Consider the following 15150-nt stretch of genomic DNA (forward strand, 5'->3'; position numbering starts at 1 on the left):
TTGTAGAATTTCTCTAAACTTTTGAGTAATTTTAAATTAAAAAATTATCTAATCCATAAAAAGCTATAGATAATTCATAGATATATAAAACGCTGCAAGTGATTATGATTTGGGTTGGCTCATGACCCCAACCGATCCGATCCGCTTAAACTCAAATCGACTTTGTGTTAAAAAAACCCGTAGGACTACATCAGATTTAAGATTGGACCTGAGTTTATTAAATCTGGATCCGACTCGACCTGATGTGATTCGTTTGATTTTTAGAAAACTTTTTTCAATCATACCATCTAACCCAAAGTCAAAACGTTGGCCCGTAAGCTGCAGGGTTGTTAAGAGTCGCGACCCCCGCCTCCGTCCGCGTGCGTCATTTGATTTTCGAGTATTCTCGCGCCGAATCTCTTGCCGCTTTTTTTTATTTTGTTTTTAGGCAAGTAATCTGTTACCGCTTTACCGCAAACTTCTGGCGCCAAACCTTCCCGCCATTCCCTGCCTTCTCATCAATAAAAGGCTCCCCATCGCCCCACCCTATTTCACCACTTTTTCTCCCATTCTCTGTCTCCAATCTTCGCAGAGATGGTGGTGGCTTTGGGGCCGGGGAGGTTCTACGGGAGCAGCCTCCCGCGGCCGCGGTTCTACGCCGAGGTGAAGCTGAACGAGGACCGCGTCGACCCACCGGTGCGCGTCATGGATCCGCTGCTCTCGTGGGCTAACGAGGCCCACTGGTCCATGGGCGGCCTCAGCTTCAAGCGCCACCGCCTCCAGGGCCGGATCGAGGGCTCCATCAAGAAGCTCCGCGCCCAGCAAGAGAGAATGCACAGAAATTCCCCTTCCATCGACCGAAACCCGGCGACCAAGCCAAGGTTCTCCGGCCATAAGCCCCAGTCTCTGGCCTCGCTCCGTTCCGACTCCTCCGAATCCGAGTCTGAGGAGGAGGTGCAGAAGAAGGCAAAGGATGTTAGCATCGTTTCGTCGCCGTCGATTGGGTCCGCTCAGAAGAGGAAGAGGGTGAGGAGGCTCGGAGATGAGTTTGATAGGATCGCGGAACAGCAGCAGATGGGGAAGCAGAGTGAGGCGGTGGAAAGTGTTGCATCGAGGACACGGAGCCGGAGGCCGGACGCGGAGGGATTGGAACTCGGTGAGGAGCCTACCGTCGCTGGGAAAGGGAGTGTGGAGAGAAGGAAGAAGGAGGCTGATGGCGCGAAGCCGAGAAGGACTTCTCCAAGGAAGAAGCAGCTGATATGATTCCTATGTTTCTTTCTCGTCCTTTCTCTTCCTGTCTCTGTGATGTTTTGGATTGAATCAACTGCAGTTTACTTGTTTGATGTATTGATGCTGAGAAAGAATGAATTAGTTTGATGAGGATCGATTTGGTCCAAGTCCTAAAACTGAAATTAGTTTTGCTCTCTGCTTGTTTGCTTAGTAAAATTCTTTAAGCTTTTATATCTTGTGTGCATGTGACTAGGCAAGAGGAATTAGTTATATACATCATGATAAAAAATCAGAGAAGTTTAGATGTGCATGTTTGCAGGCTTAGGGAATTACATATATTAAAGGGACTAGATCTGGATTCGAATTTTTTGGGTTGAAAATTAGTTATGCATAGATCCGGCTCAATCTGAATGATTTATTGGGTCAAAAATTGTAGCTGTGGATCTATTTTGATCCAATCTCATCTTTTATTGGATTGAATTTGGGTCTAACATTAGGACCCGAATAAGGAATCGAGTTGGATCGGTGTTATTCATGAGTCGGTCCGATCTATTTGTACCCCTAGATGCATTGTAATAATTTAACTTTTTAACTCAGCAGAAACTAAATATATTGGTCTATATGCACTACAATCTATGTTTGAGATTTAAATGTCTTCAGCAAAATGTAGATATGTAGTATTCAGGACCCACTCTATAATGACTTTGTATGTGATAAGGAGGTTTCTATGTTAGGTTGGCTCGAAGGCCAACAAGCCTAACTAGAGCTTAATACCTGAGGATCAGCCCCTAGGCTAAGCTAGTCTCATAGCCAAGCAAGTTGGGATCAATGTAGCGAACTGGGCAGATCGACATATGCCACGTCCAGCCAACCAATGGAGAAGGCTAGTTAGGGTCATAGTCTGGTTTAGAGTTGGAGACCTTTGGTCTGAAATTTGATAGAGATGTTGAGGAGAGATCACGACACGAAGGCCAGTGAGAGCTGCAAGGCTAGCTAGAGAGGAAGAGCCATTTAGGGTACTCTACCTATTCGAGCCAACTAGGAAAGAAAAGAAGGTAAATCCATTGGAGAGTAGATGAGGAGCCAGTTCATAGTGATTGTAAAACTATCAAGCTCTCTAACAACAGATTGCCTGAGTCATGTAATCATACAAGTAATGATGATGACTCTTCCAACAATGATGGGTTCAATGGTCAAGTGGAGGCAATAGACAGGGAGGGGGTGACATGTACTTCCCTTTGCTTACTCCATTCATTAGGGACTCTCGATTTGAATATGTGATGCAGGATATGGTGCACTAGCATAAGGCTAGGGAGGACACCATAATATACAAAAGAAGGGGACTCGGAGGTTGTGGACATTGTACTAATCTGGCTGATGAGGTGGTGCATTGAGTTGGAATCCTGGACGTACCAGTAGCAGTACCAGTAGCAGTGATACTCAAGTCATCATCTAATATCGAATCATATCATCCAATGTCAGGTTATGACCTATGTATATGTGCCCTCTACGTCTTCATATTCTAGCGGGTATGATCCTTCTCAACCTCAATCAGGGTATGGATTAGACCTCACTCAATCCTTTTTGAGATTTTCGTTACTTTACCTGAGAGAGCAATAGTATCAACATGGCTATCTAGGATAGATAAGCTATAGGGTGGATACAATACCAAGACCGGAGTCAAGTCCTAATGTCTGACTAGGAATATGATTTGGGCATGTATGAGGGACATGGACAGTCCACATGGAATTGAACAAATGCATATTTGTTGCACTTCCAATTTTAAAACAGGTATTTTACATTTTTTAGTGTTATACTTAATCAATTTAACATGTGTTACATAGTCATACCATTCTCTAGGCATGTAAATATCCAAGGTATCGTACTTTCTACTTTCTAGTTCCATTTAATTGGTGATTGCTAAATGGATGGGTAACTTTTTTGGTACTTTTCTTTATATTAAAACATTTTATTTTGCTTTATTTTTTTTCTAGCATTATATTTTAGAGCTACAAAAGGATTCTATTAATTCTTGTTAAAATACCATTTAAATGGTTGCAAATACAAAAAAACATTTTATAACTTGAGATAAGCAAAGTCTATGAAAAATGAAACTTAATTTTCTATCAGGCTATGGCTATGCATTACTTTGCCAAGCCGGTAGATCTTAATTTCAGAATTCAGCAATATTGTCGCTGCTGTTATTTTCTGCATTCTCCTTGATCCCTTTATCTTCGTCATCTTTGGCATCGCTAGTATCAGAGCTATTGGCTGTTTCATTTTTCTTTTCAGTAGTCTTGCTTTGATGGTCATCAGTGTTGCTGTTAGCCTCAGTTTGTCCTGGGTCTGATATGGTATTAACAGTAACGATTCCGTCCTGTCCTTCAGCATCACTTTTATTGTTGTTGATTGAGTGAGCGATAATTCTTCCTTCATCATCATCACTCTTATTCTCATCTCCATTTTCGTGAGGGTCATCAGACTTTTCCTGTTTACCATCTGTGGATGTCATTTCCTGTTCTTCTCCCTTCTGTGCAGTTTCATCAAGACTGTCTTCTTCATGATCTTGCAAGCCTTCACCACCTTCTGGATTTTGTGTTTTTTCTTGTGAATCATCAGGCATTTCTACATTACTGGAGTTGGAAACTGAATCCTTATTTTTATCATCTAATTCACTTTTGTCACCAGTATCATATCTCACTCCTATACCATCATCATCCCGCAAGAATTCTTTGCTTTCCAAGCTTGTGCCTGAAACCTCATTGTCATGAGAATGTGCAACCGTTTCCATGCTCTCATGTTGCGGAAGAAGCATCTGTTCTTTACGCTTCGATGCATCTCCATCCTCCCTTCCATCCCTCACAATTGAATTTCCTGTGATTTGAGAAGTTTCAAGCATGCTGAGCTGACTGTCACTAAAATCTGTGTCCTTTCTGTAAACTTCCTCTTTATTAGTATCTGTGCTTTCTTTCTTTCTCACTTGATTTTCATCATTTTGAGAGATCTCAAAGTGCAAACTGTTATTCTTCTCCAGTTCTTTTTCTTTAGAGACTCTCTGCCGCCTTCGGCTCTTGGTTTTGGTCCTTCGACCACGTCCAGGTCTCATTTTAGCATCCTCATTTTTTCCTGCCACCATCAGGCCTGCAGAAGTTATTTGCTGTTCATATCCATTTTGTGGATTTTGAAGTTTTTCTGCACTCCCATTTTCAGGGACATGTTTTTTACCTTCTATCTCATCTGAGTTCTCACCAACTTTGCCATTTCCTGCGTCTGCACTGTCAATTTGTTTCCCATTTGTAGATTCCAATGCCTGCTCTTTAACCTCCACATTGCTTTCTTGATCTGTTTCTTTGCTCTGTACAGAGTCTTCGCTCCTCTGAGAAACTTCAAGCCTCTCCAGCTGGTTATCTCCTGAAAGTCCTGCAGTTTGATCAACACTACTTCTAGTTGCATTCTTCAAGCCTTCTTCTTCTACCTTGGTTGGGAGTGTTACCCATGTTTCTTCTTCAGGAATATCTTTGTGTTGGTTACTAGCTGTTTCATTTCCAGTGTAAACTTGTTTTGCCTCTATTATGGTACTCTCACCTCCAGTAGTTGAACGTTCTTCCAATTGCACATATTCAGAAGTCACATTCTCTTTCTTGTAGTTTAGAACATTGCCATTCCTGCTGTCAATGCTTGTTTCTGCAGCAATATTCTTAGATGGCTGTAGGCTTAAAAGGTGATGCATCATTTCTTCAATTTTGGCTTCTCTCCCTTTCAAAAGTTCTGCCAGTGTTGTTATCTGAATATTTGATGCAGTGGCTTCTGCTGCCTTTTCTGTAAGTCCTTTTATCTGGTTCTGTTTCTCCTCAAGAGCAGCGTGCAACTCTTTCTGTTTTCTTTTCAGGTAAGAGATCGTGCTTTCTGTTTCTATAAGCTTGTTACTAAGCTCAGCTTTTTCACTTCCTAAAGAGATTGTCTTGGCTTTGAAGACTTCCAATTTCTTTTTTGTTACTATGGTGTTCTCTCTTTCTTTCTGTCCATCAACAAGATGAGTCAATGATTACGATTAATCTAGAACTTCCATAAGTATAATAAGTGAAAATATCAACCAATATAAATACGACTGGCTCATAATAGCAGAAATTTTTTATCTCTCTTGTTCTTCTGTATTTGTGTGTGCATGTGTGTGGGTGTGTGTGTGTGTGTGTGTGTGTGAGAGAGAGAGAGAGAGAGAGAGAGAGAGAAAGAGAGAAAGAGAGAGATGTCTCTGGTTTAGATGGAAAGATAAGAAGACATAGTTTATTACTCATGTTCACTTACATCTTTTGTTTGGTAACCAAACTAGTTGCATGAGCTTTCCCAGCAGGTTGAACAACTAGCTAGCAATATCCGAATCATGGTCATTATCCATTTCATATTATGATTTGCAGTTGTTTAATGACAATCTGTAGCCATGAACTTTCCTTTATTTATGAATGAACTGGTCCTTGTGCCTGTAGCTATGAAGTCTATATCTAGTATAACCATGCTTGTTCTAATTAACTATATAATTATGATGAAGCGATTGTTCTTATTGCAAATGTATGTGTGCATCTGCATTCCATAAGTTAGTGAATGCCTGGGGATTCTGGATGGATGTGATTTGGTGTGTTCCTTCATGCATTCTATTTGGGAACATAGACACCAAAACCATGTTATAAAGAGATCATAATGTTCCCAAGTGTCATTTGAGATGCACATTTTCTCGTGCAACCACTTGCGCTGATTGGCTGCTGACAATTATTGTTGATGGACCATATAGTTTACATAGTAGTTTTGCATGTTATGCACTCATGCAAACATCAAGATTTGTGATTTTGTGTCAGCAAGATTTATGAACTTTGATGTGCATTGCTATTGTTTAAATGAGTGTGGATCCATCAATGTATCTGCTTACATTTTATAGAGACATTGAATGCAGATGAAGCCTCTTAATGTAGGCCTTTTCATACTCTCAATTTGCCACTTTCTTTTTCTGGTCTTTTCTTAATCGAACCAGTGATTTGAGACTATTGTATGTCAACATTCATGAATGCATCTTTTACAAGAAGACTAATGAAGATTAGAAAGAATAGACAAGGGACTTTATGACTCTCTAAGGTTTGACAGGTGCATTGCATGGGACAGGAAACAGGTAATCTCCCAAGCGGAGCTTCGAGAATGCCATTTGGGAAGTTGCTTTATAGTAGAATAGATGTGCAAAAAGTTAGCTTTTCAGTGTTGAAAGACTGAGTGGTTACTAATATGTGTCCATTCTTTTGACTGGTCACTAATTATGTTTCCATTCTTTTGATGTAAGAAGATCATAGTTTATATATACTTAGGCTAAATAATTGATTATTCAGGTTGTAAGTTTTCCAGTGTTAGAGACTTCAAAAAAAAAAAAGACAAATATTTCAGAGTGAACATATGTAATCTGAAGCAAGCAATAAATTAAGTTATGGGTAGAAAATGACCTTTCACTGTGTTTTGACTTAAATGACGTGTCGGATTCCTTATGTCATAATGCAATTATAAAATACACTTTGGTTTAATAAAGTCCTCTACAAGATAACCCCAACCCCCTTTGTGGAGGTGGGATTTGTCCTTGAATAGAAGTACCAAAGATTTTACCAGCTTACCTGAAACCAGGTTCCTAATATAACGTTATAAAGAATTTATGACTGGAATTATATTTTTTAACATTTTTATTGTCATTACCAATAACCATAATTTTGCCAATGCATAAGTTTGTGAATTCAATTTTTAAATTTTCTCTTTGTGACAGGAACTATGTTTTTAGCATTTTTATTGTAATTACTGGTAACTATAATTTTGGCAATGCATAAGTTTCTAAATTCCATTCTTAAATTTTCTCTTTCTTATTGGTGCAATTTTCTGAAATATTTTTCTAAGCAGTTTTTCTTTTGTAATCAATCTAATTCTATCAATCCTTAATATTGATTCCAGTCTTGTTATTTTCTGTATTTTTCTTTAATGTAATAACAAATAGTTTTTGTCACTAAAACCTGAAAAATCAAAAATGGCATCGGATTCTCTAATTCATAATGCAATTATGAGATATTCTTAGATTTTGACAGAGCACAGTCTTGATTAAGCCTGTCACCACCAAGTTCCTAGTATAACACTAAAACCTGAGAGAACCTAAGGAGAACAAGTTTATTTTTGGCATAAATGTGCTGGTAGAAATCCAATGCCAAGATATCGGACTATGATGAAGAATTGCATGCATATTTTGAATGTTAAATGTTAATATATGTTAACAATCTAATTGAGAGTGCAAGTAGTACTGATTTTAAAGTCATTGGTGGTTGGTACCAGTGGCCTGGTTTGACTTCCTTTCGCACCAGACTCTGGATTTCTGATGCAAATAATTCAAGTTGACCCGATCTGTTTTATAAACTCAGGATCAGATCTAGAAAAGATGCCAGTCAACTCTACTCCCCAATGCTTTCAAATTACTTAGAGTGGAATCAGAATGCAAACAATGATCATAATTTATTATCTCTTAAGATCCATTGTAGCAGGAACAAGATCATATTCTCTTTCATATGAAATTGTAAGACTGAAATTTGGAATTGCCAATCGTCATTTTCAGTGTCTTCTGCGACACTCCGATCAGCTTTAAGAACAATGAGACTAAAGTGACAGCACCTGATGCAATCTTATTCCCCAGTCTGATCAAGTTGTACATCTCAGCTATTCCAAATTTTGATTAGTATTCATATTTTTAAACAAAACTAAACGCAAGTTTGAAGTCATGATCTGAAACATGAAGTGTCGTTTACAGTAGTACATTTTCAAATGAGATTATGACAGACCGAGAAAAATTGGTGATTGTTATAAGATCAAATCACAGTCATGATGATATATTTTTTTTCCTTTTGGTGGGGATGTCAGTACCTGCAGGATGAGCTCAAGAGCAAGCAGCTGTTGATCTCGGTCTTGGAGGAGGAGGCTGAAGACACGCCTCTCCCTCATCTTGTGGAGCAGAACAACGCTGAGCAAAGCTGCACAAAGCGCCAGCAGCAGCAGCAGCATTCCATATGGCCTCTTCCTGTAGTTGCCAGCCATCTTGTTGGTCTTGAACCTGGACTTGGATTCCAATCTCATAACCCCTTCCCTTCCCTCCCTTTCCAATCTTTTCTCTAAATATAAAGGAGGGTGATTTTTGTTTGCTTTGAAACTAGAACAGGAGTTCTTTCACCTAGGATGGAGGAAGGTCCAAGAGGTGGAAAGATAGGCTGTTATTGGGGGATATGATTTGGCCACCTATTGCTTACATACAATTATAAATATTGGTCAATGGGGGCTCTCTCTTAATTGTTGTCTACTGACTGCTAGTGAGGTGATTAAGGTAATTACATGCAACGTTTTTCCAATGTGGGTAGATCTTGAAAGTTTAACTACCGAACCAATTTATTTATTTTTTAGAGGATCTCCCAAATATATGGTGTTGGCTTTTCGCAATCCATGTTTGCCAAGTCTTTTTATTTAGGACTATTGCTGATGTTATGTCAAGCATTTTTCCATATATCTTTCCACAATCTCAGTTTATGTCATATTAGATCTTTCTGTCTTCTAATACTTTTTTTTTATAAAAAAATTGGACATGAGCTAATAACACCGATTTATTGATTCTCCATCACTTTATGCTCGTAACTTCGCCCACTTTCTAGGGCACGTACCTCATTTTTCAATCTATTCTTTTTAAATTTTACTACAAATCTATTTTACTACTTATATTTCTGCTACAATTAACTTGTCTTCTTGACTCTTTCTATAGTCTATTATGGACCTAAAAATTGTAGTTGAGCATGTTAAGTATTATATTAGTAGGCTATAAAAATATAAGATGGTAAGCTCATATACTGTCACTCTACATCTGTGGATCAGAACAACTAGAATAGAGAACCAAGAAACCTTAGAAGTGGTAGGAAAGGTTTGTAGAAGTTATAATTTAGGAATATAGTCTTTGATAGAAGATGATGATATAAAAATAAGGCTAATTGAACCATGGTTACGCGATAAATGAACCATGAAGAACTGAATAAATCACACTTTTTGTATCCAATGATTTTGGAACATCAGAACTTGATAATGCATACATATATGTATGCATGCACGTATATTTGCCCTTGATTACTGATTTTAAATAAAAAATAAAGGCACTAACGACCATTTGACTTTTTCTAAGATTAGGAGGTGCTAATCCCTATCTTCTACTCTATACCTACTCTACATTTTGAGAGCGACACAAAGTAGAATCGAACCTCTACCCCTTTACCCAAGTAGCAAGGGGTGATACGGCCTAAAAATGGGGCATGTCTATTTGACATGTTATTAACTACTATTTAGATGTTGATGTTTAAGTGCGAGAAAGGGTCGATCACTAGAACTCCCTTAATGTATGGTGCAAATTATGAAAGATTGGATTAGAAGAGTGAAAACCAAAAGCCCCAATTCTTCACATTCTATTTGTATCATTATATTTTCACTCTAGATAATACTAATGACAACCTTCAATGACTTGCTTTAGATAAAAAATCTGACAGAAGATATTGAAATGGACCACAGTTAATGTTCAAGGCATGATTGAATCAGACGATTTAGACCGAGTTTTGAGTAACTCGGCGAGCTAGCCAAGATTGATCCTGAATTTGAGTTTTATACAAGTCGAGTCTCTTATAGGATCGGCTCGAAAACTTATTGAGCTGAGTTGAATTGATACGGCCAAGTTTTAACTCGACTAGTCAGTTTCGAGTCATTTGAATAAGTTTATAATTCACAGCACCGGCCTAATGTATTTGGGGGCCTAAACCCGTTTTATCTTTGAGGATTTTCCTGCAGTGAGCCGGTCTAAGGCGAACTTACAGGGGGCCTTTTTTTTCATTTTGTCTTTGAAATCTTTTCTATGGTAGGTCTTCTTTGGGCTGGGGCCTTAGAATACCGTCTCAATCGCCTAAGGGTTGGGCTGGCCCTATTTATAAATCATGATCAAAACTAATGTGAGCTGCTATTCGTCTGAATGCTATCATCAACTCAAACAAATGCTTCAGAAGAATTCACAACCTCTTGCATATGCATCAAGTTAGGGCTCAAACTTCAAAGCAGAGTGTGGAAGGGCAAATTGATGCCGCCCAAATAACATGCGCGTAGTTGTTTTAAAAGGAAAGCTTTGCGTTTATTAAGGCGCAAGTGTGTCCCAAATCCCAAAAGTCAGATGCTTAGAAATCCGAACACCAAGCCAATTATCTAAAGATAAAAAAAAACCAGACCAAGAAAGAGGAAAGAGATGGGGGGCGGCTTGTGGCCGCTCCTTCATTGGTCTCCCTAGCTCTGTTTTGGGTCCTCAACTTTAAGACTTAGCACGTTAGATGGCAATAGAATATGTGTATGTTATTTGGCTCCACATTGGCTATACGTGCATACGAATCTCTGTTTCTGCTATATTAATTTGATGGAAAATGGTAAGCACTATTCTATAAAGTATATGATTGGAAAAAAAAATTCCACATTGTTTCGAGGAAGTTTTAGGGTGAGAGATTGTTTCAATGCATCGTCGTTGGTCTGCTAGTTTTCCAAAATATTCCTAATGACATGTAATATGTGAGTTATTTTAAGATGAAAAATTTTCATGCCTAATGTCTTAATTTTTGACTATAATTAAAGAAATCATACTTAGGGTAGATGTATTGGACTTAAAGGGATAGATACCCATATCTATCTGGTTTAAATGCATAAAAAGTTTTGACTTGAATCCTTACATGAAATAAATTGACTATGTCCAACTAACATTGAAGGGCTGAATCATGCATAAGTTCATGTATGAACTGAACCTTTTTTTTAAAAAAAATAGAGTTTTATTTTTTTTGTAAAAAAAGGAAAGTGGCATTATGGAGAGTTCATGAAATAGATTCATTTAGTATTTCATAAAACTCTGATATCACAATAATATCCAGTCCAGTCATGTTAGGCTGATCAAATACCCATTCTTTACAAATATAACATTCAAAGAAAAATCCCTTCGTATATTATTTCCACCAAAAGCAAGGAACAATCCATGAACTTTAGTCCAGTCATGTTAGGCTGATCAAATACCCATTCTTTACAAATATAACATTCAAAGAAAAATCCCTTCGTATATTATTTCCACCAAAAGCAAGGAACAATCCATGAACTTTCTTATTAAAATTAGTAAGGTCTTTACACAAGTAGTGTTTTGTTATTACCTTTTCACCTTTTTCTTCCTTCTCTAATCTTCAATATTAGTGACTGATGGGGCCTTCAGTTGATGATTAAAGGAGGAAGTTGCATACCAAATATATAGTTAAGAGATTTTTTCTATTGACATGACTTATTATAGTATGATCTTGGGTCTGGCATTGACATCATTTATTGATAACTAGATGACGCACATGATCTGGCTCGAGTTCCACACTGTCCACCAAATCTCCAAACCTTCATGAGTTGACGATCAATATGTTGACCCGAAAAGGCTGGGTTGCAAGCGTGGCTCCCATAATCTCCGTTACGTATATTGTTGAAAGACGAGGCCTCGTCCTGAGTCTTTATGAATCCAATCTCTCTCTCTCTCTCCCCCTACCTAACGACTCATCTCTCTTTGTCAATAAAAATATAAAGAAAGATCATATATTTGTTTAGAATTTTCAAAAAAAAAAGTAAGTAGCTTTTTCATAGAAATAAAATTCTATATTTTATAAAAAAAATCATATGTAATATGAAAAAGTCCAATTCCTACGGGTTGAGATTGAGATTTTTTTTTGTGCAAAATTATCTTTAAACTTTTAGATAGAATATCGTAATATTTTTACCCTTATAAAAATATAACAGGTATTTTACATAATTTTTTTAAAAAAGTAAATATTCAACCAAATATAATCTTTAAATGTGTAATTTTTTTATGGTCAATCAGACATGCAAAAATCACTTTTTCAGATATCATATATCTTAGCATCAGCTTCTTAGAAAAAATATTTTAGTAAAAAAAATTTTCTCGTAAATCAAAAGTTTGTTTAACAGTAATTTTGTTTTGAAAAGGGGGTGGTTTTTTATTCCCAACGCTTCCAGGATTTTTAAAGTAACGATTCATTCATTTGCCAGACGCTTTGAGGGGGGCATGGGAGAAAATTTCCACGTTGATCTTGGAAATAGATCCATAAAGAATACAATGGCTCTTGGATATTAACCGCAAAGGGCTTCGGCGCGTTCTTCTTTTACTTCCAAGTTATTCAAAGAGTTTGTGAATTTTGGCATAAAAATCCATTTAATTGTCAATTTTTCAGAAAGTTAGATTTTTATAACAACACCTCCTCATGATATTCTTGTGAAGTACAAGGCAAATCAACATATATCTATTAAATACCTAATACACGTATTTTTAATATTTTTTATATAGTTTAAATTATTGTATGTCTCATTCTTAGATCCAAGGTAAAGATCGTTGAAGGATCTCTAAATATGTATTCATCACAAGAAAAAAAAAACTAATTTTTTATTTTGCCTTTTAGTGCAAAATTCATAAAAAAAAATTAATCCTAGCCATTCATTATCTGAAAATAGAGAATTTGCAAGTCCACCTAGCTTTAAAGAACTCACATTTTCAACAAACCGTGCTTAAGACTACGGGTGCAAATGGGTCAGGTCGGGTTGAATCGCATTATGAGTGACTCTAACCCAATCCAATTCCTTGTTTGGATTCTAATGTTAGATCCAAACCCAACCTAATAGAAGATTGGGTTGGGTCCATGGTTACATTTTTTGACCCAACAGATCATTCGGGTCGGGTCCAATTCATATATAACCCAGTTCTAACCGAAAAAATTCGAATCTGGGACAGGTCCGGCTTGGATCCGAGTTGCTGCTCTCTCTTCAAACTGCCCCCTATTCTCTAAACTAACAATAGAACCCCAGAATGACTTGCTATTCTTATTTTGCATCTTCCTCTTCCAAATTACAATGGATGCTTCAATCCAGTTTTTAAGCTCAACAACCTTGTGTTTTGTCGATGTCACGCCCCGAACCCAGCACCCGGGTCCGGTACGCGACCGGCCGCATGAGCTCTAGAGCAGTGCCCTAAAGATCATGCAAGGCCTATGACTAACAAAAATTCCAATAAATCTATAATTTATCTAGTAATTCAAATAGAGCAGTCCGACATGTCCAAATAAACAAATTAGTTCAACTACAAGATCTTCAAATGTTCATCGACATCAAAGAAGGATAAATAAACTAACTAGCTAATGACTCTGATACTTGCACTCTGCGCCCATCCCATCCAAATCTAAGCATCCTGCAACTCTGATAAAAAAAAGAAGAAAAGGGGATGAGCTTTACAGCCCAGTAAGAATCCCTACACATCCACACCAACATAATAATAATATAAATATGAAAACCACTGCAAGTCGAATCACATACCATGAAGTCATAAACCAACTATCAAAGCTCAACAATTGATATAAATATGTACACCCAACATCAATAAAAGTCCAGCCATACAAGAATGATATAGCATATAATAGCTCATAAATCCATATTATAGTTTTAATGCATTTTCTTCAATTTGATCCAGATTAATTTATCTTTCCGACTTTGGGTCAAATCTCGGTCACATTTCTCAGCCTGTGGTGGGGCAACCAAATTATCACATTTTCAGCCTGTGGCAGGGCCTGCACAAAATAGTTCCACATTTCTAGCCTGTGATGGGGCCTACCAAAGTATCACATTTTGAGCCTGTGGCGGGGCCTGCACATTATAGTTCCACATTTCTAGCCTGTGAGGGGGCCTGCCAAAGTATCACATTTTCAGCCTGTGGCGGGGCCTGCACATTATAGTTCCACATTTCTAGCCTGTGAGGGGGCCTACCAAAGTACCACATTTTTCAGCCTGTGACGGAGCCTGCCATAATAACAAGATAAACCCAAAGTCTCTTTTCATACAATCCAGTTTACATCCACACATCAATTTCTTTATATTTATTTCCGGCTTTAAACTAACCACAGTCACGTTTCCAGCCCGTGACGGGGCAACCAATATCACATAGTTAGTTTAGAGCACCACATCCATCAGTCCAATTATGTAGGTGTAAGTTATGCGCATGCATGCATCCATCATAATACCAACCACAAGCGAATACGATCATAATATCAACCACAAGCCAACACGATCAAAATATAATTTAATATAAAACTATTTTTGATTTATCTGGATTATAGCATATCATACATATCTAAGTATAAAAATATTATATCATGCAGGATTGGCGTACAAGGATCCTTACCCTTTGTTGAAAGCTCAGACAACCAGTCATCCGCCCTCACGGTGATCTATAAACCGGAATGCGCAGGAGTCTGCTCAGCGTCCTCTCGTCCAAACGATTGTTCCCCTACAGAATCAAGTCATCATTAAAATTTATCAAAGATATATGATAATCTAGGACCCCTGTTTGATTCCTCTAAAGGGTCCTCTAAGATCTAACATCCCAGGACTTCCTGGAATCCACAAAGCAATGCTCTCCCCAGATCCATGTGTAGAGAGAGAACCCAATTAGAGAGAGAGAGAGGGAAATATAATAAGAAGGGAAAGGGAAGAGAAGCCCCAAATAAAACTCTTTCTCTCTCTTCTTCATTCTTCCCAACGAAAAAAAAGGGGAAGGTGCCCGGCAGCAGGCGGTCCATGGCCGGCGACGCCCCATGGTTGTCGGCTCATGGTGGTGTCGGTGGTGCCACGCCCGGCGACGGCCGGCCGGAACGGAAGAGGAGAAGGCCGATCAGAGGCTCGGCTTTCCCCCATCAGTCCGGCGGCTTGCCGGCCGGATTCCAAGGAGTCGGTGGCCCAAAGACAAAGAAGAAGGAGGAGAGGGTGCTCACCTTATCTCCGGCGAGTTCCTCCGGCAAG

General features: G+C 38.3%; 2 protein-coding genes across 2 annotated transcripts; one reads left to right on the plus strand and one right to left on the minus strand.

Moving 5' to 3' along the window:
- The first annotated feature begins 416 nt into the window (after positions 1–416).
- Positions 417–1403, plus strand: LOC103718696. The gene has a single exon (XM_008807625.4). It carries the CDS (start codon positions 574–576, stop codon positions 1240–1242), a length of 669 nt encoding a protein of 222 aa, XP_008805847.1. The 5' UTR covers positions 417–573; the 3' UTR covers positions 1243–1403.
- A 1826-nt stretch (positions 1404–3229) lies between these two features.
- LOC103718700 (dentin sialophosphoprotein-like) lies at positions 3230–8481 on the minus strand. The gene is made up of 2 exons (XM_008807629.2): positions 8137–8481; positions 3230–5227 (listed from the first exon to the last, which is right to left on the minus strand). The coding sequence occupies exons 1-2, from the start codon at positions 8344–8346 to the stop codon at positions 3383–3385; spliced, it is 2055 nt and encodes a 684-aa protein (XP_008805851.2). The 5' UTR covers positions 8347–8481; the 3' UTR covers positions 3230–3382.
- Positions 8482–15150: the final 6669 nt, after the last annotated feature.

Source organism: Phoenix dactylifera, unplaced genomic scaffold (assembly GCF_009389715.1).
Source record: "Phoenix dactylifera cultivar Barhee BC4 unplaced genomic scaffold, palm_55x_up_171113_PBpolish2nd_filt_p 000092F, whole genome shotgun sequence".
Taxonomy (NCBI): domain Eukaryota; kingdom Viridiplantae; phylum Streptophyta; class Magnoliopsida; order Arecales; family Arecaceae; genus Phoenix; species Phoenix dactylifera.

Coding starts and splice junctions, on each gene's coding strand:
- LOC103718696 (XM_008807625.4), top strand. CDS start 574: ATGGTGGTGGCTTTGGGGCCGGGGAGGTTCTACGGGAGCAGCCTCCCG.
- LOC103718700 (XM_008807629.2), bottom strand. CDS start 8,346: ATGAGATTGGAATCCAAGTCCAGGTTCAAGACCAACAAGATGGCTGGC. Junction 5,228..8,136: donor CTCTTGAGCTCATCCTGCAG/GTACTGACATCC, acceptor GTTGATGGACAG/AAAGAAAGAGAGAACACCAT.